At 35.7% G+C, this 25,427-nt stretch overlaps 1 protein-coding gene across 1 annotated transcript in view; it reads right to left on the reverse strand.

The window, feature by feature from the left end:
* The window catches only part of LOC108735237 (forkhead box protein P1), an 84,001-nt gene that overhangs the window by 50,631 nt on the left and 7,943 nt on the right, over window positions 1-25,427 (reverse strand). Inside the window, exon 2 of the mRNA XM_025978357.1 lies at window positions 19,746-19,844. Coding sequence (XP_025834142.1) covers window positions 19,746-19,844 — 99 coding nt within the window. The remainder of the gene's footprint in view (window positions 1-19,745; window positions 19,845-25,427) is intronic.

A 25,427-nucleotide genomic window follows, 5' to 3' on the forward strand; every position in this document is an offset into this window, starting at 1 on the left:
AGCTAGGCGTAAGCAGGGGGCGGTCACTTGTTGACAGTTTTATCACCTGAAGCGCCACTTTAAATGCGTCAGACTATAGCTAATTGAGTAGGGTGTGTTGGTTGGAAAATTTATAAAACGGTCCTCGTATAAGGGTGGGAAGTGTCGAGTGTGGAGAGAGTAAATTGAGGAAGAAAATGTTTAACCCTCTTTATGCGTTTCTTAAGTGGCAAACTTTTCTATCGTCGTGCCGTACGGTGACGGCGGCGCGTCGTCGGCGGCGTGACGCTTGAAATTGTAAATAAGAAGGCAAGGGCGAGCGTAGGGCAGATTATCTCCTTGACGTATGTAGTCTTGATTGAAGAAGGAGAAATGGCAGGAATCGACAGAGGCGCTATTGTGATAGTTGTGAGAAATGAGGACCTTTTAGCGGACTCTCCACCACTGGCCTCCCCAATTACCCTCTTATCTCGTTGGCGTTGACGCATATTCCCGGCCCTTTTTTGCAAACGCTGCTTCTACTATGGTTGCTGCTTACGCAATTTTTCTTCGGTTGCTGCTTTTCTTATGCCCCATTTAACAGCAAAAGTTGAATGCGGCTTTGTTTTTACAGATGGGCCCTTATTCGAACCGTTCGATTTTTTCACTTTTAATAATATTTTACTTCTCATTCTTCATCGTACCCAACTTTTATTTTGCTGACGCGAACAACAAATCACCTTTTCTCTCTTTATCATATCGTTATTTTTCTTTTGATAAATCACATACCTACACTTAAGTAGACAGATGCCTAGCTAATCAGACAGAGGTACTAGGCACCTGATTACGATATCTGCCAATAGTTAAAGCGCTTATCTGAATCATCTGTTTATCGTGTAATTGCATAAGCGGTGGAACAGCATACCGTAAATCAGTTCATTTGTCAGCTTCCGTAATAACATCAGTCGGCATGAGTATTGATTAAGTGAGGGGTAAGTTGCTTATACCCTCAAGTAACGGAATCGTTCGTTTGTCTTGCATAATTTATAGAATAATATGTTTACACGCTGTTAATTATTAGGACACGCTGCATTTTGTAATTAAGTAAAAGACGAACGAGCCGAAATTCATGGAAAAGGACACTGAACAAACATAAATCTTTCAAAATGAATAAACTACTCTAAATTGAACACATAGATACAAAAGAGAAAGCTAAACTATTCCAATCTCCACACATTAGGTGAAATTAAAATTGTATCTATTAATTATTTTAACTCAGATATAGATTAAAAACAGTGCACTTTTTCAATAACGTATTTGATAAGGTATCTATCGGGTTGTTCGGAAAGTCATTTCGTTTTTTTTTGTGGAAATGAAATACAGTTTTCGTAGGAGGTTTTTGACCTCTTCATTTCAGGTGAAGGTTTTACCGTCTAAAAAATTTTGGAGTGACCGGAACAAATAATAATCCGATGGTGCCAGGTCTGGAGAATATGGTGGGTGTAGCATTGTATCCCATTCAAGCTGTAAAAGCTTTTGGCGAGTGACCAAACTTGTGTGAGGTCTCGCGTTGTCTTGATGAAACACTACACCTTTCCTGTTGATTAGTTCTGACCTTTTTCTGTTGAAGTGCATCATTCAGTTTGTCCAGTTGATGACAGTAGACTTCCGAATTAATCGTTGTGTTATCCGGTAAAAGCTCAAAAAAAAAAACGATTCCTTTAAAATCCCACCAAACAGGCAGCATCACCTTTTTTTGGTGAATATTGGCTTTGGAAATGGTTTGAGCCGGTTCATCTTTTTTGCTCCATGACCTCTTACGTTTGACGATGTTGTATACAACCCATTTTTCGTCCCCAGTGATAATGCACTTCAAAAACGGATCATTTTCGTGACGTTTGAGAAGCGAAATGCAGACGTCAATGCGGCGACACAGATTTCTCTCTGTGAGAACATGGGGAACCCATACATCGAGCTTCGAGGATAATCCCAGGCCTTTCAAGTGGTCATAAACTGTTGAATTTGATAAATTTAACCTCAATCCGATCTCACGTGTTGTTATTCGTCGGTTCACATCAACTAATGCCTTTATCGCGTCTTTATCAGCTTCAACCGGCCTTCCCGAACGTGGTGCATCTTCGACATCAAAATTGCCGGATCGACATTTAGCGAACCAAGCACTGGCGTACTGTCAACACACCTTCTCCATACACATCATTCAATTTCTTTCTGGCTTGAACAGCATTTTTACCCTTTCTGTAGTAAAACAGTAAGATATGTCGAAAATGCTGCTTATCGCTCTCCATATTTAAAAGGGCACCAACCAAAAACTACTGCGTAGAATTAATTGGAATTTTTCACACACAAGCCTTGCTATATGAGCTCTCAAAGCATATAAAAATTATATGGCTTAAATGTGAAGTTGGGTGCAAAAGAATACAATTAAATCCTCTGTCGGGAAAAAACGAAATGACTTTCCGAACAACCCTATATAAGAAAAATTGGTAGTGGTTTAGGTATACTCGACGAAGAAAAGAGTATTTAGTATAAGAAATAGAAGTGAAAAGTGAAAGAAAAGGTAAAAGATAGATATATCTAAGTATCCCGATATGGACCAATAACTCATTTAGAAAAGAAATGATACCTACAAGGAGTTGGAGGGTAACGTTCTACTTAATACGCGCCATCAGTGTTGCGACGCCCGATAGCGGTGTCAGGGCCATTTAAATTAGGGGGGTGATGGTATGATTATGTGGCATTCGTTGGAAGAAAATAAAACAAGCTTCCTTTAAAAAATATTGCGAGCGTGCAGTGAATGAATATACACATAAAATACAAGTGGGGAGCGAGCGACAGCAGTGAGGATGTTCCACCTTACCGGCGACTAACAACATTAAAAACACGGAGAAGGCTGTTCCATGAAATTATAACGACGATTCTTAGTAAGTGTTTCACAATTCAAACCACATTTCGGCTGGATTAAAGTCGAAGAACATAAATTAAGGAAAAAAAGCAATGAAAAGATCAGGATAAACCATTTACATTCATGATAAGTCGCCAATGGGGGTGGCAAGCAATTACAGCCCCAATCTCGCGGCTGCTAATTACATGCCGCACTCGAAGGCTTCCGCGCCGATACTCGATTTTCGATTTCTGCAACCACGAATATCAAAAAATTGTGTCTTCTCGGTTTAAGAGATTCGTAAATATCGTCCTAAAACCAGGGGAGAGTTTTATTCAACGGAAGTGGGCATTGACACAAACGGAATGTCCTTATTCGACGCTTTCTCAATTTTTCCGAACTCAATTACCATTTTCAATCCAAATTAGTCAATTTGACAAGAGAATACATTGCTTCATTTAAAATATAGGTAGATAGTATCTATTTAAAATAATATTTAGAAAAATTTAAGTTTATTGGCGGATTCCACAGTTCCAATCAGCATTGATGATGTTTTATATAAAATATTTAGGTTTTCATCTGTGAAAAAACAATAGACAGTTGATGGATAATGGCTTGGCATATTTGCTAATAAAAAGCTTTTTTCTTTATGTTTAATGATTTTTTTTATGTTTCTTCTGTATATGTATGTATAATATTGGGTGTTGGTGATTGCAGTAGAAAAATGTAACAAAGTGGGTCGCTTTATAGTTTGAAGTTGTTTCTAGTTGGAGGTGTTAAGGAAATAGAAAGGACCAAGTTTGGCACATTCTAATGCGGCAAGTTCGAAATGTCGATAAATAAGTTGGGAAAGAAGAAGAGGTGGTTTGGGGGGTTGATGTAGTAGGTAGTAGGTAGGTAGGTAGGTATAGGCAAAGGGAAGGGAAGAGGAACAGAACAGGAACGTAAGCGTCCCGGGCTTTTGGCGTTTTTCTTTTTCGCGAAACTTTTCGCTTGAGTGAAATGCGCCGCGCCGGATTGTTTAGCCTAAGAAAGACACAGGCGTGCTTTTCGCAAGAAACGAGGGATAAATCAGAGTCCCGAGAGGAGTTGGAGGAGTAAAAGGAGAAAGACGTGTCAGTTTCAGAAACTCGATGCAACGGTGCAACATTGGTCGATGGTGCCTGGGTACTCCGGGTGTGTTCCGGGGGCGTATGCGTCTCGGCGCTCCCCGCACAACTCTCTTGTGCTGCACCGGCGGCATTATTTAAGTTTCTTGACTTTTGTTTTACTATTTCGGTTTCGGATAGTTTCAGGAGAAGGAATAAAATGTGTGTTGTGTTGTGTGGGCGCGCCGGCCCGGGCTGCGATTGGGCGGCGCATTGTCTGTACCAACCAAGAAGCGACTGCGCGATTTTCCACCACGCCTTCCGTCACCGGTACCGGTCAATTCTCTCAAATATACCGGCCGCCAAGTGCATTTCCCACGGTACACGTGCTTTTCTTTTGCCTAGCCGACCTGTCGACTTCTTTTCCACAACCGTTCCCGTCCGCTGCTAACTGCTACATTCCTTCTGCTGCTGACTCATCTCATCCTTAACTCATCCGCCAGCCGAAGTTTTCCCGGCAATCGCCAAATTTCCTTCAGTTCTAACCAGCCCTTCATCACATCTCAGCGCGTACACACTACTACCAATTACTCTCTTAAACTAAAATAACCTTTCATTCTTTACGTTGTCACCAAAAAGCTCATAGCTCACGATCAAATACCAAATACTGATTTCATAAGAAAACTTCAGTAGGTACGTCCTTCAACTGCTATGCATCTTAAATAATTAGCGTCATACTTTCCATACTGTAAAAATCATGTTCCATGAGAAAGCTCCATACATTCCTGAACTCTAATCAAATCTCCCAAATTTTTTACTAACCTTTCCATTCAAACGTCAAAAGAAGATTCGAACGCTTAGTTAATTGCATTGATACTGGTAGCCAAAATAAGACAAACTAGAGCAACGTCCTTCAAACTTCAAACATATGCTTCGTTGTGGTCATAGGTCCACACAGTGAAATCCAAAAGCTTGATCCTAATAACTAATTCCATAAGAATGTTCATTTCCTGTTCATTCTTGAACTTACTCTTGTCGAATGAAATCGAAACTAAAACTTTTACTGACAACTAATTAGATCGCAAAATTCTAGTCATGGTTGATAAAATAATAATGAATATATATATATATGTACATGCATACATACATAAGCATATAAGTACTAGCGACCTAAATAAATTCAGCTGCATCCTTTTGGATTTAGATAACATTACGAATCAACCCTACGTCGTAGAGTCTGTGTTCGAAAGGAAATTTCAAAAGTAAAGCACACAGTTACTGTTTGCGTAGCAACCCATTGGAGAACTACTAATGCATTCAGTCATCTACAAATACATTAAGAAGGTAAACAAAACCATCAATGCAGCTTTTTATTGCTGTCTCTACACTTGAAATTTATTCACCCACAGATTTCTGCATTCTAGATCAGGGCTAAGGTTAAAGTCTAAATGTAGCCATAGCAAAAGCTCCAAAGCTCTTACAGACATTGTTATCGTTTGAACATTCCTTTCGATATGCAGCACGCTAGATTAGTGCTACAATTTCATTTATAAATTTAGAACTAGAACGACAATGTTATATTTCCCATTTGTAATAAAATGCACTATAATTTGTCGCTAATTTGTTATCAAATTTAAGAATTTGTCGAACTAGCCGGTCACTACACAGCGTATCTCGAAATACAAATGGCTAAGACAAATACTGTCATCAGGGTTATAATTTTTTTATCAGTTTTGTCTAGATTATCCCCCAGTTATCTAGCGAAAACCGACTGATAGAGAGCAGCTAAACTGACACTGAACCTGTAGCTAATTTGTCACTGAAAAGTGATATTTTTACCCACTGTGTCGTGAGTCCAACTTGATTACTATTGGAGAGTCGTCATGTTGACAGTATTACACATAAATATCTCGAAATGTAAATGTAGGAGAGAAATACTGTCAGAGCTATAATTTGTCGCTGCAAAAGATGATACTTTTATCAATTTTGTCTCTAGGTCATCCTCCAGTTGTCTAATGAAAACGCACTACTGATAGAGAGCAGTTAAACTGACACTGAACATAGCGTATCTCGATTCTCGAAATAGAAACGGGGTAGAAAAACACTGTAATTGGTACAATTTGTAGCTAATTTGTCTCTGAAAGGTGGTATTTTTACCCATCGTGTCGTGAGTCCAACTTCGAGCAGATCAGTATTGGAGAACCGTCAAAAGCTGACAGTATTACACATAAATATCTCAAAATGTAAATAGAGAAGGCAAATATGGTCACAGCTATAATTTGTCGCTGCAGAAGATAATACTTTTATCAATTCTGTCTCTAGGTTATCCTTCAGTTTTCTAGCGAAAACCGACTGATAGAGCAGCCAAAAGACACTGAACATGGGGTATCTCAGTTCTCCAAATAGAAACGGGGTAGAAAAACGCTGTAAGGGGTACAATTTGTAGCTAATTTGTCAATGAAAGGTGGTATTTTTGCCCATCCTGACGTGAGTCCAACTTCGAGCAGATCAGTATTGGAGAACCGTCAAGCTGACAGTACTACACGTAAATATTTCGAAATGTAAACAGAGGAGAGAAATACTGTCAGAGCTGTAATTTTTCTCTGCAAAAGATGATACTTTTATCAATTTTGTCTCTAGGTTATCCTCTAGTTGTCTAGCGAAAGCCGACTGACAGAACAGCCAAACTGGCACTGAACAAAGTGTACTTTGATTCTTGAAATAGAAAAGGGCTAGAAAAGTACTGAAAGGGCAGCTAATTTGTCGGTGAAAGATGGTACTTTTACCAATTGTGTCATGAATCCAGCCTCGAGCTGACAAATATTGGAAAACCGTCAAGCTGGCAGTACACATACATATCTCGAACTACAAATGAAGTAGAATTTGTCGCTGACTGATGGTACTTCTTATCAATTTTGTCTCTACTCTATCCTCCAGTTATCCAGCGAAAAATGACTGATGGAAAATCGTCAAGCCGACACTGCACATAGTGTATCTCGAAATAGAAATGGTGTAGAGTAAAAGGGCTATAATTTTGTAGCTAATTTGTCGTCAATCTAATTTCGAGCTGATTCCAAAACAGCTATACTGCTTGGTAGACTAGCGACAAAATTAATAAAAGTACCATATTTCAGCTACAAATTGTAGCCCTTACAATATTTCTTTATGCCATTTCCATTTTGAGATACACTATGTGTAGTGCCAGTTTGACATCAGGCTAGCATTTTATCTATATATTTCAATAACCCGCTGGAGCGACAATCAAAAATATGCAATAATAATAGTAGTAGTAGTAATAGTGCTGGTTTGAAAATACGTTCACACTGAAGGTCTGAAGTTTTCGAATGAAATGAAATTTAATTGAACAACAAGGTCTGGTAAAAAATCGCGGAGAGAGGGATAAATATTGAGGACTTTTCGTTTTTGTCGAAGAATAAAATGTCTACTGATCCGTGAAGTAGCAATCAAATGACGGGCAAATCAGAATGAACAAGAGGAAAGCTGAGTGGGAAATGGCGGTATGTCGAGGGTAAAGGCTACTTTCGAGCTTAACCCCTCTTCTTCAGCTTTTCCAAAGAGGATTTAAAAGTGATAATTAAAAACTGTTTCTTCTTGTCAAGGTTCGGTCTTCATTATTTCAAAAATTAACTCCAATCAATAATAATTAATTTCTCTCCTGGAATTATGAATTTTCCTTTCAACTTTCAGGTCGTCGTTGTACATTAAATACGTATAGATAAATATGGCGTTTTTTTAAATTTTGGCGAATGCGCTAGGCATATGATGATAAGTAACTCGTAGGTATTAGATAAAATCGTAAATGAAATTTAAAATATCATGGTTATGTCAACTGCAAATCGTTCGTTGACTTAGGAAGTAAATGTCACTTATCACATTACACCTCTGAGTACACCAACTTTCCCCATACGTACATTATAACGTTGAGGTGTACTACACCCTTGCAGAGTGCATTACGATTCCTAGTCCCAAACCATGATACGTTCATAATATGCAATAGACATAGATATAATATCTACATCAACACATACATAATTGTACCTTGAATGTCCTTAGGGAAAAATGCAACTCAAAAAGATCAATTTTTACGACTTAGCGTCAGTTAAGACCTGATCTAGAACAACCACAATCCAAAGTTTCAAAGAGCTTGACAGAGGGCCATTTTCCGTAAAGATCTAGGGGAGGGTCCTTTCTTATTAATTTTCTGGAGAACCATGCTCAATGTCATTTACCTCCATCAGAATATTTGATAACTTAGGATTAGTTGCATTTAATTTCTGTTCTACAAAATTGTGTCCATAATAATATTAATCATTTTGAGCAGATATGTATCGGTAAGTAGTAATAATAAGTAAGTCCCCATAGTTGGTGTTTGTATGTCTGTACTGTTGGTCGAAAGATGTGGATACACAAAGAGAAAACGACAACCGAATTGCCGTTCAAAATCAGGTTTTGAGAAGCGTAAAAAGAGTCAAACAGAATTAAGAATAAACAAAGGAAATGTGGTTCGGAGAAATACATATTTAATCGCCGTTTGTTTTGTGTATATTTGTCGTGTGTATTTGCCCAAATCCAAACGTGGCGTTGTTTAGAATATGAATACATCAGGATAGGCTTTTTAGTATGACCGCGGACTCTGTGCCTGATTAAACAGCGAAAAGATGGGCTACAGCATTGTACAATAATAAATTTTTGTTTGTGCCGAGCCATGTTTACTGTAAGCTCTATATACATTACATATGTATATGTATCTACAGATTATACTTACGCATGGACGGAGAAACCGTTGATTTTCTCTCGAAAAAGAGGCACATACCGCCTAAATACTTAAGGAATACTAACACCATGTCCCATAATATAGATTTTATGGATATATATGTATTATTAATATCAAATAAAAATATTTATTAGAAATATTACAGAATGGAAAAGCAGGGCCTTTAACAAAAAGACGTCATTTTTATGATCGCAAACGGTTAATTTAAAAATTCGAAAAAGTTTGTTAAAGATGGGTGTTTGAAGCGCGGCACTGTACGGGTGCGAAATATGGACGGTGGGCGCGGCGGAAAAGAAAAGGTTAGAAGCGCTCGAAATGTGGTGTTACATGCGAATGGTAGAGTGGATAGAGAAGGTGAGAAATGAAGAGGTATTAGAAAGAATAGGAGAATAGAGGATCCTATGGAAGTCAATAAGAAATAGGCGAAATAGGTTGTTAGTTCACCTTCTCAGGCATGAAGGTCTAGTCAGAGACATATTAGAGGCAGAAACAGGAGTTAAGAGGAGTGGGATGTAGACCTAGATTAGAGTACTGTTCATAAATAGTTAAGGATGTGGGATGTTCTAGTTTTAGAGAAATGCGAAGATTAGCTCAGGATAAAAAAGAATTGAGGTACGTGTCCAACCAGTCTTAGGATGACGACCTTACGATGATGATAATTAGAAATACTATTTTTTGAGGTTCAATTTAATTCGCCAGCTATAGCAGTAAAGTTCGGTATCAGATTCTCGTTGAAGCTGTATCAGTTTTTGGTATAACTAATTTTTCAATGGAAATTGAAAATCATCGATAGAGCTGTCGATCTTGGGATATTGAATTTCCAAGGAAGGTCAAAGTTGAAGAGCATCTGTCAGTTTTTGATATTTTCTGCCTCACTCTCATATGTATATGGTGAAAACCACATATCAGTTTTATATAATAATGTTACGTTACAGACGAAGAGAATTATTACAATGCATCAACAAAAATCACTTGAATAGTTCTGGTGAAAAGCAAAGGTGCCAATAAATTAATATTGTTAATAGAACGTTCTAAACAATATAAAACGTTGTAGATAGGTACATTTTCAGTTAAATTTCCAATTTCGAATATAACATTAAATCTATTCTTCGTGCTTGTCTTCTCTTCAGAACTGTAAGGGGCAATTCGTGCAACATTCATATTCTACGAATTGCCATTTGTTTTTTTATTATAATTATTCCTTTTGTTAAAGTATTCATTTATAATAGCAAAAATTAATTGTGCATAAGGTGATAGTAGCGTCAGCCTTAGCTCTTATGGCACCCCTGAAGGGTAGTTTTTGATAGTGCCTTTTGTAAGACTAGTGTTGTCGAGCTTTGAAAAAAATAATAAATTTATACTTATTTTTTTTAATTTTTAAATGTTGAACATTTTCCGAATGCGTGGCGTTTGGCGCCCCTTAGAGTTTGATGCCCTAGGGAGCCGTCCGATCTGCCCCCCCTCTCCACTTGAAAAGGCGGCACTGGGCGGTAGGTAAAGCTCTTATTTTAAATTAGGTAAATTGCCTTATTTACTTTTTAGGTATTAGTTCGAAGCATTTGTTTGTGCAAATGCTCGACTTTCTCATAGGAAAACGTTTTGTTTGCTTTGAATGTACGGGAACAAAAGTATCATTTCTTTTATATATTTATACAGAAATTAGTCAGAGTTATTAGTTTTGTGCACGACTAGGTATCTTACACCGTAAGCATTTCATTCTGCAGCTGTTTAGTGCATTTACCTAAAAAGACGAACTAAAATAACATTAACAAGTACAAATTGCAAAATATGCACGTTCTATACCCGAAGACGTGACGATATGCAAACTAAGATATGACGCATGTGTGAACATAATGACCCCTTAAAGAAATATAAAATACCATCTATGAAAAATGAAATACATAAATATTTTCCATAACTATACAGCACGTTACATTTTTTTTTATTCTAATCACATTCCAAACAACAAACACTTGTATAATGTACTGTACAATAAATTAACTGTTTCATAAGCATTCAATATGGCAGTATTAGCATCTAGCAAGGGGGAGTTACAGATAGCTTTCAATAAAGTGGAAACGGTATTGACAAAACAGTACTGTATGAAAATAAATCGAAGTAAAACAAAAATACTGGTCTGCAAGGGAAGGTAAAGTAGGGAAAGAGCGAATATAAACATAGGAGACGAAAAATTAGAAGAAGTGGCCGATTTTAGGTATCTAGGAAGTCAGATAAGTCAGGACGGAAGGAGTAGCAGGGATATAAAGCAGAGGATAGCACAGGGTCGAGTCGCCTTCAATAAAAAGAAGTCACTTTGATCGCGAATTGTTAATTTGGAAATTCGAAAAAGGTTGTTAAAGGTCTATGCTTGGAGCACGGCGCTGTATGGGTGCGAAACATGGACAGTGGGCGCGGAGGAAAAGAAAAGGTTAAAAGTGTTCGAAATGTAGTGTTAGATGCGAATGATTAGCATACCGTGGACAGAGAAGGTTAGAAATGAAGAGGTATTAGAAAGAGTAAGAGAACAGAGGACACTATGGAAGTCAATAATAAATAGGCGAGAGGTTAGTAGGACACCTTCTCAGACATGAAGGTCTAGTCAGACACATATTAGAGGCAGAAACGGGAGCTGGGAGGGTAGAAGTAGACCTAGATTAGATTACTGTTCGCAAATAGTTAAGGATATGGGTTGCTCTAGTTTTAGAGAAATGCGAAGATTAGCTCAGGATAAGAAAAAGTGGAGGTGCGTGTCAAACCAGTCTTAGTACTGACGACTTTATGAAGATAGTGAAGCATTCATACGCAACTAGTGGACAGGGTGAGACGGGCATTGGGGTCCAAGCAACACAAAAGAAGGGTACCATAAGCTTGACGTATGTATCGGACAGTGGCATTGAAGCTCCTCAATAAACCAACCGATTTGGTTTAATCCTTTGTTTAAAAGTTGACTCCATCTACTGGCGTGCAGATAAGACCTAATAGAACCGAAATCACAATCAACGTCTGGTATTCTTATCAATATATTACTTTAACACATACTCGTGTTGCTATTCATTTATGATTATAGATATTCCGCATCTAGTTGTTTTTTAAACTGATTTCCATTTGCTAATGAGTAACACGAATCCGTCATCCGTGTGATGCGGAAATAGTCACAGCGAATGTGTCACAACGTCACTCATTTGAAGAGTCCCAAATAGGGTTGCCATCTCTAAAATTTGGAAACCAGGGCAAGACGCGTGAAAACCCCGGATTTTAGAGTCCAGAACCCGGACATGTCAACAGGTTTTTTTAAACATAGTCAGTGTAACAAAAAACAGTTGAAAATGTCATAAATCACCCTTTTATTTATTTTCAGACCTTAAAATTAAATTTAGTCATTCTTTATCATCATTTTCAATGTACCTAACAAAACAGAATCTTATAAAATAATTCGAAGTGGTCTGTATTCTTATTACTCTTATTACAGTTTGTTACAAATTGTTTTAATAATCAGTTAGATTTCTTTTACGTGTGTGGCGGGCGGCCCAAGACTTTAAATTTTTAAACCAGGACTACAAATGAAGCCCCCCCGGNAATTACGTCGAAGGCGGTCACGTAAACTACTGTGCCCACTGGTATATTATACTGATGCGCCGCCACTGTTTTCATGTAACATTTCCGCCGATCTTTTTTAATTTTTTACATATAACAAAAAACCGTGAAAATACTTTTATTGTATTATTACACCTACCTACTTATAAAACTTAAAAATTTTATTTTCTATGTCGTATATCGTATAATCTATTATATATTAAAATATATCTATTACAATTATGTATTAGGTAGTAGGATGTCTATAACAAGTCCTTGGATATAGATATATATGTAGACTTTAAACAACGCATTAGACGTGTGTACATTACATTACACCAACACAAACACATACAAATAAAAATATGTATGTAATACTTACCGACAGATTTCGTTATACGCTTAGAATCAGCGAAAGAAGCGTAATGCTAAAACTGAGTGTGCAAGACGAAGATAAATATAGATTCAATGAACCAAACTTACTCATGTCGACAACAATAAACAGCTTTATCTACACAACACATGCATATATCATGTTTATTTGTTTATTATATATTGACGTCATTTGTTTATTCGAGATGGTTTAGAACGAGAAATATTGGAAGGTTACTTTTTTCACTAAACACAAAAAGCACGCTCATGAAAATTCAAGTTCAAACGCAACAGTATAACTAACGCATGTACCTATATTGTAAAATATATTTGCAAGTAATAATTATAAAATTGATTGACAGTGAAAGCATTCTGCAGTATCTAAAATATTTTATTATATTGCGACACCTTAATTTGTTGATAATTAAATTACGTAAATCAAAATAAACAATTATTTGTAAGGTAATTATATTATCTAATAGTTACCGTTTAAAACATGATTGCATTACTGAACTGTACAGGTGATCAAAAGTAGAAATGTCAGCATGACAAGACCTCATCATCATAATAGGGTCGTCAGTCCTAAGACTGATTGGACATGCACCTTCACTTTTTCCTATTCTGAGGTAGTCTTCGCATTTCCCGAAATGCTTAACTGTATTCTTACCAAAATATCTCGCCTACTTCTTATTGACCCTTTTTGTAATACCCTACCCTTCTCTATCGACGGTATCCTGATCCTTCGCCTGTAACACCAGATTTCGAACATATACGAATCGAATTAAACTGGTCTGAATCATGAGAATTACACCTTCCGTAACGCATTAAAAGTATAACAGGAAAACAAACTGACATTAACTCTACATAAAGGTGGACCGGATAAGTATTTTTGCCGGGTACCGAGCAAGTGGGTTCCCGCCACTGTAAAAAACTGACACCATTACGGTCGATTCTCACTTATCCATTTTGTAAAGTAAACATTCCACACAATTTGATAATATTCACACTTGAGCGTTGTTTCCTTTCCGTATCAGTAGACTATTTATACATAGAATCAGGTAATGTGAAACTGATTGCAAGTATACAGATGTGATCTGAAGAATATTTAATGATTGTCGGTATTATTTTCAATTCACAAAGAAATGGAAACAGATGAATGGATTTATTGATTTATCAGACATGCTTTAAAGCCTATCTGTATGATTTTGTGGCTTGTGGCCAATCTTATGACTGATTCTGATGTGCTTTCTATTAAATACCACCCTTACCAATCTCAAATCAATCATCATGTACTGGTTCAAAAAATCAACAAATCTGTAATTTGTCTAATACAATAATTTACGGAACGTTTACGGTACGAATACGGAATGGAAACGGAATGTATAGTGAAAATCAACCTTTATCTGGTATTCGAACGGAACCTACCTACAAAGAGTGCTGGATCCGCCGAGTACCGGATCTAGTGATGAAGAAACATAAGGTCAAGACAAGACTAATATAGTCTTGGTCTTATTTTAGAGCATTTAGACTTGGTATTAGTCTTACAGTTCGGCCCCTTGGTCTTGTTCTTGCGAAATCGGTTCTTATTTTTGTAAGAATTATTCTAACAGTATTTCATTTTATTCTGTAATTGTGCGAGAATATTGCAAGTAAGTCTTTGCCTATAGGCGAGACTTATCTTAAAGACAAGACAAGACAAAACTGCAATCCAAATCATCACCCACCGAATCGAAACCGGGTGCAGGTCCCATCGTTAAGTTAACTCTCAGGATGAGTTGTAAAAAATTTGAGGCAAAATTATCGATAATTTTAATTTCTTTTCTGAAATGAGTTTAAAAAAATTGTCGCTCATAAAAATTCTTCTGCAAAGCACAAAAAGTAAACGAGAAAAGAGATTGTTTTCAGTGAAAATAAATAATTAAAAACTCGAGCTCCCATTACAACCCTATTACTCGTTAAACAAACAAGCGGCAGTTTTCTTCTTGTTCAGCGAGGAACTACTACAACCAAACGGAGAAAGAAACACGTACGATGTTTGTTTTACCCCTTCAGCAACAAAAAACTCGTTTTAACAAAGTTTTCCTTTAATTAATGTAACGATACGGACGTTTATCTTGGCACAATCTTTGAAGAAACAAAACAACAAAGCAAACTTTTATTTTTAGAGCCGCCGTACATTTTTATTATCTTCGGAAATAACAGCACTCGCTATTTCCCATTGATTACAACACAAACTGTTTCAACTTCATATACATACATATAAATTCAAATCTTAGATTCCATATCTTATACCAGTTAACTAATCAATAAATCGATAGGTCGTTTAATTACTGATTATCACTTAAGCTGACACAATAATGTTACACAATTTTTATTAGGATTTTGTTGTTGTTATATCAGGGTATCGATCGACTTTGAAAACATGGAATTGTAGAGAACCTACTAATGCCTGGAGGTCATAGAATATTATGAATTGTAAGGCAAAAATTTAAAATATCAAATTAAATTAAGAAAAACACTTACTTTGATTCGATCGAGAAATAAACCACGAATGAAACCAAGTGGGTTTGGTTTAGGACGTGTACAATATATTAAATTTTCAAGAAATTTCGTAGGTGTGGTCCCTAAAGTAAACAATTACCAAAAATTTTTATGTTGTCTACCTACACATTTAGTTTTTTTTTTTGGGAATGTAATTTTAAAAACCAAAAGTCGGAGAAATTTAAGCCAATATAGAGGTCCATTTTGCAGTGAAAATACAAGGAAACCAAGCAGGAACAAGTACATAGCATTTATGCATATTTTTACATTTCGATTTTGTTCTCTGCTTTATATTACAAAGAGTGTTTATATGTCTTTATATAACTGTCAGGGTGTACTTTTTAATTTGAGCTGACACCCTATATTAATATGTATTATGACATATTTTGTGCGTTGCGTGCGTATAAATTCAGTGTGGTCCGTCCCTGTCGCTATTCTGATTCTGTCCTGAAACAAGTGTTGTTTGTACAAGTTGATCTAAATGCTCTGCGGCTGTATTTGATTTGATTTTTCGGTAATTATTCTATTAAAATAAGGTGCCTTTCAAGACGCATGAGAACATGTATTGTGTAATTAGCATTCGGAAAATACGGACAATGCGAATTTCACAAATAACGTTCAAACGCCAAGTTCGCGTGTTTCTTTAGTAACTAATCAATTCTAAAATAAACTAAGATGTTGGTGTTTACATTATTACGTCATGTTCGTTATTGAGATATCGCGTTAGTATGAACAATTTGAAAACTAGCCTGCCGATGCTGCCTTTGCTCGCACACTGCGAGTCTATGTGTCTATTTTACACGTCATCGTCATAAGCACACAACACACGCACACAATTATAAAAACTCCAAAAATACATCTATCAAAATATATATAAATATATATATGTACGATGTTCGGATAAATAATATGTTGATAACATTTTTATATTATTTACACTACGCCCTTATCTCATGATTTATTTTGACAGAAACTTTTTTCAAATAGAAATGCCTTTTTCAGATTATTTTGAATCCAGGATTTTTCGTGCTGTACCAATATCCAAAAGTTTTAGTTTAGTTATTTTAGGCTAGTTGGTTAGTACTTATTTATTACAGAGACTATATAATTCGCGAATTACTGTGAAAGCTTCGCATATATTTGAATAATACCTGTATGTGTTATTACTTCATTATTTATTAATTTTTATTAAAACCACCACAATTTGGAGAATGTTGTCATAATTTTGTTACAAGCAGCGTTTTAATTTAAACAAAATAATGTAAAAGTACTTAAAGAACTAGATAGACCAATATCATGACTAAATCTTGTTATATTTTTTTGTTTCAGATTAATAATGATTCTGTATTGTGGTTTCTTGGTGAAACGAAGATGCAGTGCATCGGTGAAGGTAGGATTTTGAAATTTCATGCAGGGTTTTTAAAAATTTTGGGGGTATTACTAACGTTTAGAGTTTTGCGGTTACTTTACTGCTAAAGAGCCAGGCATGGTACATCCATAGGAAACAAAAATAAAATTTAGGAAAGTAAGCCATCTTTCTTGTACAGCTTGTATACTATACATTTGTTTACTCTTATGTTTACTCAGCCGCTCCTTTCTGAGAAAAGATGTTACTTGATATTTCTTTAAGAAGCAGCGTCACACAGTACCAGGGACGGTCTCTCTCTGTGTATGAAAATAATATCCGGAATCGTATGAAAATCGCATTCTTGTATTTTCATTAACATTGTATCAGCATCGTATACGTGATTTGTTCCAGTAAACAATAAATTATTAGGGGTTTATTGCATCGCTTGCAGCAGTCCATTACAAGAAGGTAAGATCATCGTCAGTGGAGTTTAAAGTGGTTTATAAGGAGCGTGGAGAAGACCCGGTCAGATATTTTCTAGCAATTAAAGCTTTGGCAAAGTAAACAAAAAACGTATAGTGTACTAATGACCGAAGGGGCGCCCCTCCTTTCTCTTGTAACGAAATAAGCTTGACCATTTGCACCCTTGCTGACCCCAGTCGGCCAGCATTAGATTTTGATTAAGATTAAGGTCGTATTTGTAGCAGCAAAAACAAAACCGAAAAACCAAATAGTCGGAAGCACGAAGCCTAAAAATCGTTCACTAACCCATCCGACAAACCATTTATTACATACATAACTACTATTTTTTAACAATGTACCAACATAAATATAATACAAGCATCATCCCTTATTGTCATTACGATTAGTAATTAAAAATCTAAGATATCAATTAATAAATAGGTTGTTATATACTGCACGCGAAGTAACATCACGCGTTTATTTTTTAATTTAGAAAAATGTAAACTAATGGCCATTATTTTTAGACATTTCAACTTCGCCTAAATAAACATTTCATAACGTGTTTATGCTTACGTATTTATCATTATATACGATCTCAATTTTGTAGTTTTTCTAATATCGATTAAAAGAAATAGAAGAATCTGAGGCTATTTTGGTTTTAAATCGGAATACACCAAAATTACCTTTTATTTCGGTGGTCAGTTTGTGCACACTAAACAAGGTCAGTTCGCTGTAGTTTATCGTTGTTTATATTTTAAGAATTAATCAATCACAGCGTTCCTGTTTATTGTACTGCCTAGAACTGTGCCGATCCGAACTTTGTTTATAAACAAATGAAAATTTAGTTTAAAACAGCAACTAAAATAAAGAGAAGCACCTGGAAGTACATACATACGTGCGTAACGTGTTCGTTTTCAAAACATTTTTTTTAGACATTTAACGAATGTTTTGCTTATAATAAAGATAAAGTAAAAAACATCGTCACATCACTCGACTTATCCATACACCCTGTTGCTGATTCGCAACTTTTGCGTTACTCCAATTTTAAATTCTTTACTTAATCCAACATTTCTTAAACTTCCTGATAGATGAAATCCTTTTTAATCTGCATTTTTATTGTGGAAACACTAGGTTACTTCAATAGTGTATAGGTTTAGTGCAACGTTACTTACATGGACTGATAAAAATGATAATTACTTGTTTGTTTCAAATAATAACTCGTGGTTCCTTACATAACTTAAAAATAAGATTATTAAATGGAATTTAAATTGTAAATCCTACTGCATTGGTTAATGGAAGCGATGGTTAATTAGGATTATATTTATTTAATTTCAAGGGGCGTGGATTTTTATTGGTTTGTCTTGAAATTCAGGAAAGGAAAGGTCTGAACCCTTTAGTAATCTCCACGGAACCCCGGGGTTCCACGGAACACAGTTTAGGAAACGCTGATCTAATCCAACAAAACTTAAAACAGACTATAACGTTCAAACGAATTTCTGAGCGTTATGGAATGATATACCAATTGCGAAAAACTTTTATGACAATGTTGAAATTCCCCATTTTGAGATATAATGATCGCAACTATGTGAAATTGAATCCTTTCTTAAGCCGCGCTCTTGTCCTTATGGGTATTTCTACATGTAAGAGATGGTTAATTCGGAGTATGTTCGTAAAGGCTTTCAGTAGATGAATTGATATTGTTCTGATTCATGTCTAAAAACCGTAGTGTATTATTTGCTTCCTAACGTTTCGCCAGCATGAGTGGCAAGCTTCTTCAAAGGTTTTTCCATCCCCGATGCTGGATGCAGGCCGCTGAATACAGACCTTTGAAGAAGCTCACCACTCGTGCTTGCGAAACGTTAGGAAGAATGAGAATGAGAACAGCACCAGTTCAGAGTATAATGTGTAAAGGAAGTTCTGAGCGTTAGGGAATTATATACCAATTGCGAAAAACTTTTATGAAAAAGTTGAAGTTCCCCACCTGGAGAAATAATGATCACACTATGTGAAATTAAAAAGAAAGTGAAAAGCCGCTGTCTATTAGTTATATCGATCTTGTTATCCTTGTAGGCATTACCCTTAATATTAAAGCTCTATGATTGTGCCATATATAAAAGTTTTTCCCAATCGGTATACATATGGAATATAATTGGTAAAATAATTTATATTAGTTTCTGGAAGTATTTTTAGATGAATTTTTGGAAAATCAATCAATCGCCATGTTTTTTTTGCATTACATTTCCGCCAATTATTATTAAAACAAAATGAAATTCAAAGTAGTTATGATAGGAGTAACTTTGCATAAACCAACAAAATAAACTACATAAAAAAAGTGATTACGAAGGACGAGTCAATTAATCATGTTTACGGCAGCATATTTACACAAGCTAGACATTATGCAGTAACCGTAGTACATTGGAACAATCAAGTTAATAACTCGTTTTGTAAATCCTAATTTATTTTCGTTCCGCGCGTTTTGAACCAAAAATTAATAAAATATTAGTTTACTAAAAGTTCAGCCCGTTTTGCTTCACCATAATACATCATAGATAATTCAAATAGACGAGTCGGGTAAAAACTTTTTGTTACGATTAGTATATAACCAAATAACTGAATTAGTTTGTAAATCCTGTAATTACGTTCTTTTTGTAAAAATTAAACGCAACGAAATATTTTTATTAGGTCAGGAAATGTTAATAAACTTACACTATATCTCGAGTGCCTTGGCCAAGATGCAGTGGCGGTACCAAAGTGATTCTTCGTCCAACCCACGGCCGTTTCGAAGGGGTTCTCGCCTATGTGGCCCTGGAAAATAAAAGTTTAATTAAAAATAGCGCCTCGGTAGTTTGCAAACTAAATTAACTTCATTAATTCACGTCCAACTTGTAGCTATGTACTACAAGCTGTGATAAAAAGGACTTATCATTCTTGTAAACTTGATTTTTTTTCGCGAAACGACGGGGAAAAACTCGTTTGCCCGTCTTAAATGATCAAAAGGGGTTGAAAGGGTTTAGTACCGGCCAACTAACTAGATTCTTTTTGAGTACAATTAAATCGTAAGTAAGTTTAATTGCGACGTGGGTGGGTGAAATGGTTTTTAAAACGTAAACTTCGCCGCATATTGAATGCAGTTTATGGTCGCCGTTGCCCTTATTAATTAATTCGCAGTTGGCAAAACACTCTGTATTTTTGATTGCATGTGTATACCTATTGTTTCTATAACTTTTTAACTGTCATGAATAAACTTCTAAACAGTAATAAATTACTAACTCTCAACACTAGTAATAAATTATAATATTTAATTTTATTAAAAACCTAATTTCTATAATCGTGCTGATAAAATAACGACTTATGATAAGTAGGCAGGCTATTTAAATAGATTTATTGAAGCGGAACTGTATTGTTGCGTTAAATGGGATCTTAATGGTGTTTATAATTAGTTAAACTAATGAATGGTGCTGGAGAAAAAAAAATACTCTATATAAATATTATATTTAATTGTTTGATAATTCATGCCCTGTTAAATTTTTATTATTTTATGTGTTGTTATTAATTTAACTAAATCAATTTCGTAAATGTTTTCGGGCTTTTATTCTTAAAATAAAAGCACATTTTTGGATATCATTAAGTACTAGTTGAGCATCACTTTTGGGTTGATGGGTAGGTGCCTACTTGAATTTAATCATATGGTGAGATTTTTAACAAAAATCCAACAACCTGGATGAATATATTAATTAGTTCCTTCCTTGAATTAGACATTCCAATAGTATTTACATCAGAACCACAGATATTACCATATTATTACATGTGACTGGTTAAACCCGTCTAAAGGGGATCCTGTAAGCAATATTCCTGGACGAAGATTCAAACTGGACCCAATTGTTCCAGAGCGCTCTCTGTTCTCCTATTCTTTCTAATACATCTTCATTTCTAACGTTCTCTATCCACAGTATTTTCATCAATCGCCCACCGTCCATGTTTTGCACCCGTACAACGCAGCGCTGCAGACATACAACTTTTAACAATCTTTTTCAAATTTCTAAATTAACCGTTCGCAACTGATTTCTTTTTGTTTAAATGCAACTCGACCTGTGTTATCCTCTGTTGTATATTTCTACTACTCCTTCCATCCTGATTTTACATGACTTCGTAGTACCTTCAACTAATTTTTTGAATTTCTAAACTATATAGTAATAGGTAATAACTTTTTTTTTGTAGCACCGCGTTGGTGTTAAAATCGCTATAGCGCACGCCACTGTTTATCAGTCTGAGAAATAACTTAAATTTTGCGGAACAGTTGAGTTTATTTCTTTCCGTGTTTGAAGCCGTTTTGGTATCCCTTCGCACCGTAAAGCGGGTGCTTTTCATCAAATAAACTGCACGAGTGTGCAAATTTTCTTCGTTTTGACTTCATTAAATATCGCTGCCTCTTGATGAATCCCTTGTTTTTCTATTTTTATGCTTCCGTATTCCCGCCTCGTCATAATCTTATTCTCAGCCCAATATAGGCACCCCCTCACGAATAAAAGTAGGAATTCATAAACAACCCACCCTTACTTATTACAGCAACACTCTCCAACATTTCTACATTTCGTATGCACACGTACATTTTAATAGATACACATTTTATTTTTAGAAGCAACCGAATAGATATCGATTAGAAGTAACTTATTTTTATTAGAAACCTACTTTCCTCAAAAGAAAAATTACACCAAGTGGTAAATTAAGACTTTATGGCAATTATACACAACGTCAAATAAAATCAAGTCATTGTCACAGGCACACCCACTTCCACTTCTTCGTATAATTAGCCTCTTCGCATTTCCCGAAAACTAAGACAATAAAATAATCCTACATCCTCAACTGTATATTTGTGAACAGTCATCTAATCTCGGTTTTCCCTCTGTATCCTGCTTCTGCTTCTATGTTTCTAAAACCAGCTCTTCATGTCTCCAAATATGTTTTACTATCCTATCTATCCTTTTCCTCACTGACTTTATGTGCCCTTTCTTCTTCTTTGATTGACCTCCTGATGAAAACACCCATGGAATCATTTATCTGAGGTTTTTGCTTACAATTGTAGGTGTGGGTCTTAACCAGTAGGGAAACTGATGCTGTTCTGATATGAGTCTAAAGGTCGTCGTCGCTTGGAGTTGCTTCATAACGTTTCGCTAGCACGAGTGGCGAGCTTCTTCAGAAGTCCTTCCATCTTCGATGGATTTCCACGTCCAGCTTCAGTAATGGAAGGACCTCTGAAGAAGTGCTAGCGAAAGGTTAGGGAGCAATTACAGCCAACAGCGGTCTTTAGACCCGAATCAGAACAGCAACACACCAATCACAACTGTATTATTAGGCGACGTATTGCATCGGTTAGACGACTCATCGATATTCTCGCCGAAGGATGAAGGACTAATTCCCCAATATCGAATATTATACAGATGACGCTGTCCGTGAAAATCTTAATCTTCTGATGAAAAGTTATTTTTACCAAAATTAAATAACCAACCCCCTAGCGATGTTATTCGATTGGGCACTTTTACCTGGCAAATATCCCACACTACCAGAGGTCCTTTTAAGCTTGCCTTTCAGTTGGGCACCGTGAGTAACAGGCCGACACTGCAGGAGGCACAGTTTAATTGCTGTTATTATTTCAACTGCATTAACCGTTATTTAAGGAAACAAGTTATATAGTCAAAAGTAATGAACATGGACAATTAATGTATTAACCTTAGAATGCTTTTTTTTTATTACTTAGGATTATAAGGTTACGGTAGAAAAAGGCACCACAAACTATGTCCTTCTATTTCGGAGTCGACCACTTGAGTACTTTTCGGTGTCCAATTGAGCTATTTGTATGTACGTAGGGGTAATCATCTCGATCTTAGCTCAGTGCCCAACTGGATCGAACTGTCAAAGACTATAAAACTTGCTTTAAATTGATTACAAATGATTAGGGATCCACATCATTAATCCGAATGGCTTTCAAAATAGCATCTTTCGTGCTCTTCCTTCATTTCCAAACGATGCCAAACCATAAAATCTGCTACGTAAAAATATAGCAAATGGTTGACAATTAAGATTTTAGGATTTTGGATATTTTTTTTTATAAATCAAGATTTATCTGTTGGTTTCAAAACACGAAATCAAACTTTACTTAAAATCAGTTAAACAAATCAAACTTCAGTTAAACTTGAACTCTAGTATAGAGACACTAATGCCAAAACATCATCAGGTGGTATACTACATTGGTCTCATGTGGTATTCAATCATTTCATGAAACAAAACTGTTAGGTACCTACTCAGAACCATTTAAAAATAACTTTACCATGAGAGACTAGCATCAATCACAATGATTAGGAGTCCTGATACGTGGGGAAAAGGGGTAAAGGTTTGCGTTACCTAAACATTTTAGAACTGAAATGTTGGCAGCTCTGAATTTGTAGAAAATTGGAACGAAAATATTTTTATAGACGATGTAGATAGCATCCCATAATTGGATTTCCCTTATTTAGCGGCTCCATATTTTGATGTTAATAAAAGATTGTAATTGTTTACTTAAAAGTGAATTCTTTTCTAAATTCAAGCCTAAACTTATTACAATAAAGATTATGTTACGTGTGGTGAGCAGCCCCTAAAAGAACCAACCGTAAATGTAAGTTTTTCTTCAAAATCATGTAAGTCATGTGCACAAGTATGAGGGCGTGTTACAGAATGAAATTTATACGGGGCATTGCATTTAGCTGAAAAAGATATAATTTCGTTTAGCGCCTGTTCGTACTATAAAGCATTTCTGCGCGCCTTTCCTGAATCCTTCCGGTTGTCCTGCGGGACTTTTCCACTATCGGGTATTGTTCAAATTAGTGCGCTAAAAACCGAGGAAGCCACCCTGTAAGAATGCATCACCCTGGCGGCCCGCTTCCTCCTTGTTATTTACGAGCAATGCCTTTATGTGGCGATCCCTCTCTGAAATATTTTAGGGGACTAAACGACTTTCCTTCCGTCGTTTAAAAAAAAAAAAACCATTTCTTGAAAAACACGTCCTACACAAATTTTTACGTTATTAAAACGTATTATCGTCATTACCATAATATCCACACCCTGTCCCGTACAAGGAGTTTGTTTTGAGATTATTCGTTTAATTAAAGATATAATTTGTTCGAAAAAATACCCCTAAGGCCTACCGAAAATTAAAATTAATTTTCGTTGAATTTGATATCTATTCAAACGTATGTGCAACATATGTTAATTGTAATTATTTATACTAAATACAATTGTTACCTTATAGCCAATAAACAATTGAAAGAGTAGCCTAAATCAGTCCTGATAATCTTATCTTCGAGTCTGTAATAAAGTTTCGGAAATCAGTTCAATCATCTTGAAGATTAGTCAGGACAGACAGACAAATTTTAAGGATCGCTTATTTTTTTATATAGCATACAAATAATAATCATCATCGTTAACATAAGGTCGTCAGTTCTGAGACTTGTTGAACACGTACCTCCACTCGTTCCTATCTTAAACTAAACTTAGTATTTCTTATCCTTAACTATCTGCAAACAGTAATCTAATCTACTCCTTTTAACTCCTGGTTCTGCTTATAATATGTTTCTAAGTAGTCCTTTCTGCCTGGGAACGTGTCTTGCCAATCCATGTCGCCTATTTCTTATTGACTTCCAGAGTGGTCTCTATTCTCCTATTCTTTCTAATACCTCTTCATTTATAACCTTCTCTATCCACGGTATCCTTATCATTCGCCTGTACCACCACATTTCGAACGCTTCTAACGTTTTTTTTTTTCACAGTGTCACCGTTCAAAAACATAATCATACCAGCTCAAAAAACTCAAAGGTATCAGTAGTATATACAATTTTATAGTCAATGTTAATGTGAAAGATAACATCCGATGCTAGCGATGAAGTATGCACGTTATCGACCGAATTCAAAAAAAGGACCGAATGGTTTTTTGAAAGTGTATTAGGGATTTCTTCGCCAATCGTGAACCGTTTTCAAATGTTCCATTGTTTATTGGCTAGGTTATATCTCATTAGTGGTCTCGTTGAAATTTGAAAATATATTCCGTCTGTAAGGGTGGAATAATTGGGGGATGATAAAAAAATTACTTGAAGATATTAAGTCAACCTCGTCATTTTCATCTGATTTTTCTCAGTGTACTGGTGGCTACACCTCAAGTGTGGTAGTATTTGAATTTGTTAACTTTTTCGTTTAAGTTTGTGCATATTAGGTAAAGTATTGAAGTTGGGTGGTATACGTCTATATATTTAAACTATTTTAGGGTGTTTTGTATAAGTAGTATAAAAAATAAGAAAACATTTTATGCTCGTATTCTACTCATTATTGCTTTTTTATATTATTTAAATTAAGACTTTA

The sequence above is a fragment of the Agrilus planipennis genome, unplaced genomic scaffold, assembly GCF_000699045.2.
Source record: "Agrilus planipennis isolate EAB-ADULT unplaced genomic scaffold, Apla_2.0 scaffold15, whole genome shotgun sequence".
Classification (NCBI taxonomy): Eukaryota; Metazoa; Arthropoda; class Insecta; order Coleoptera; family Buprestidae; genus Agrilus; species Agrilus planipennis.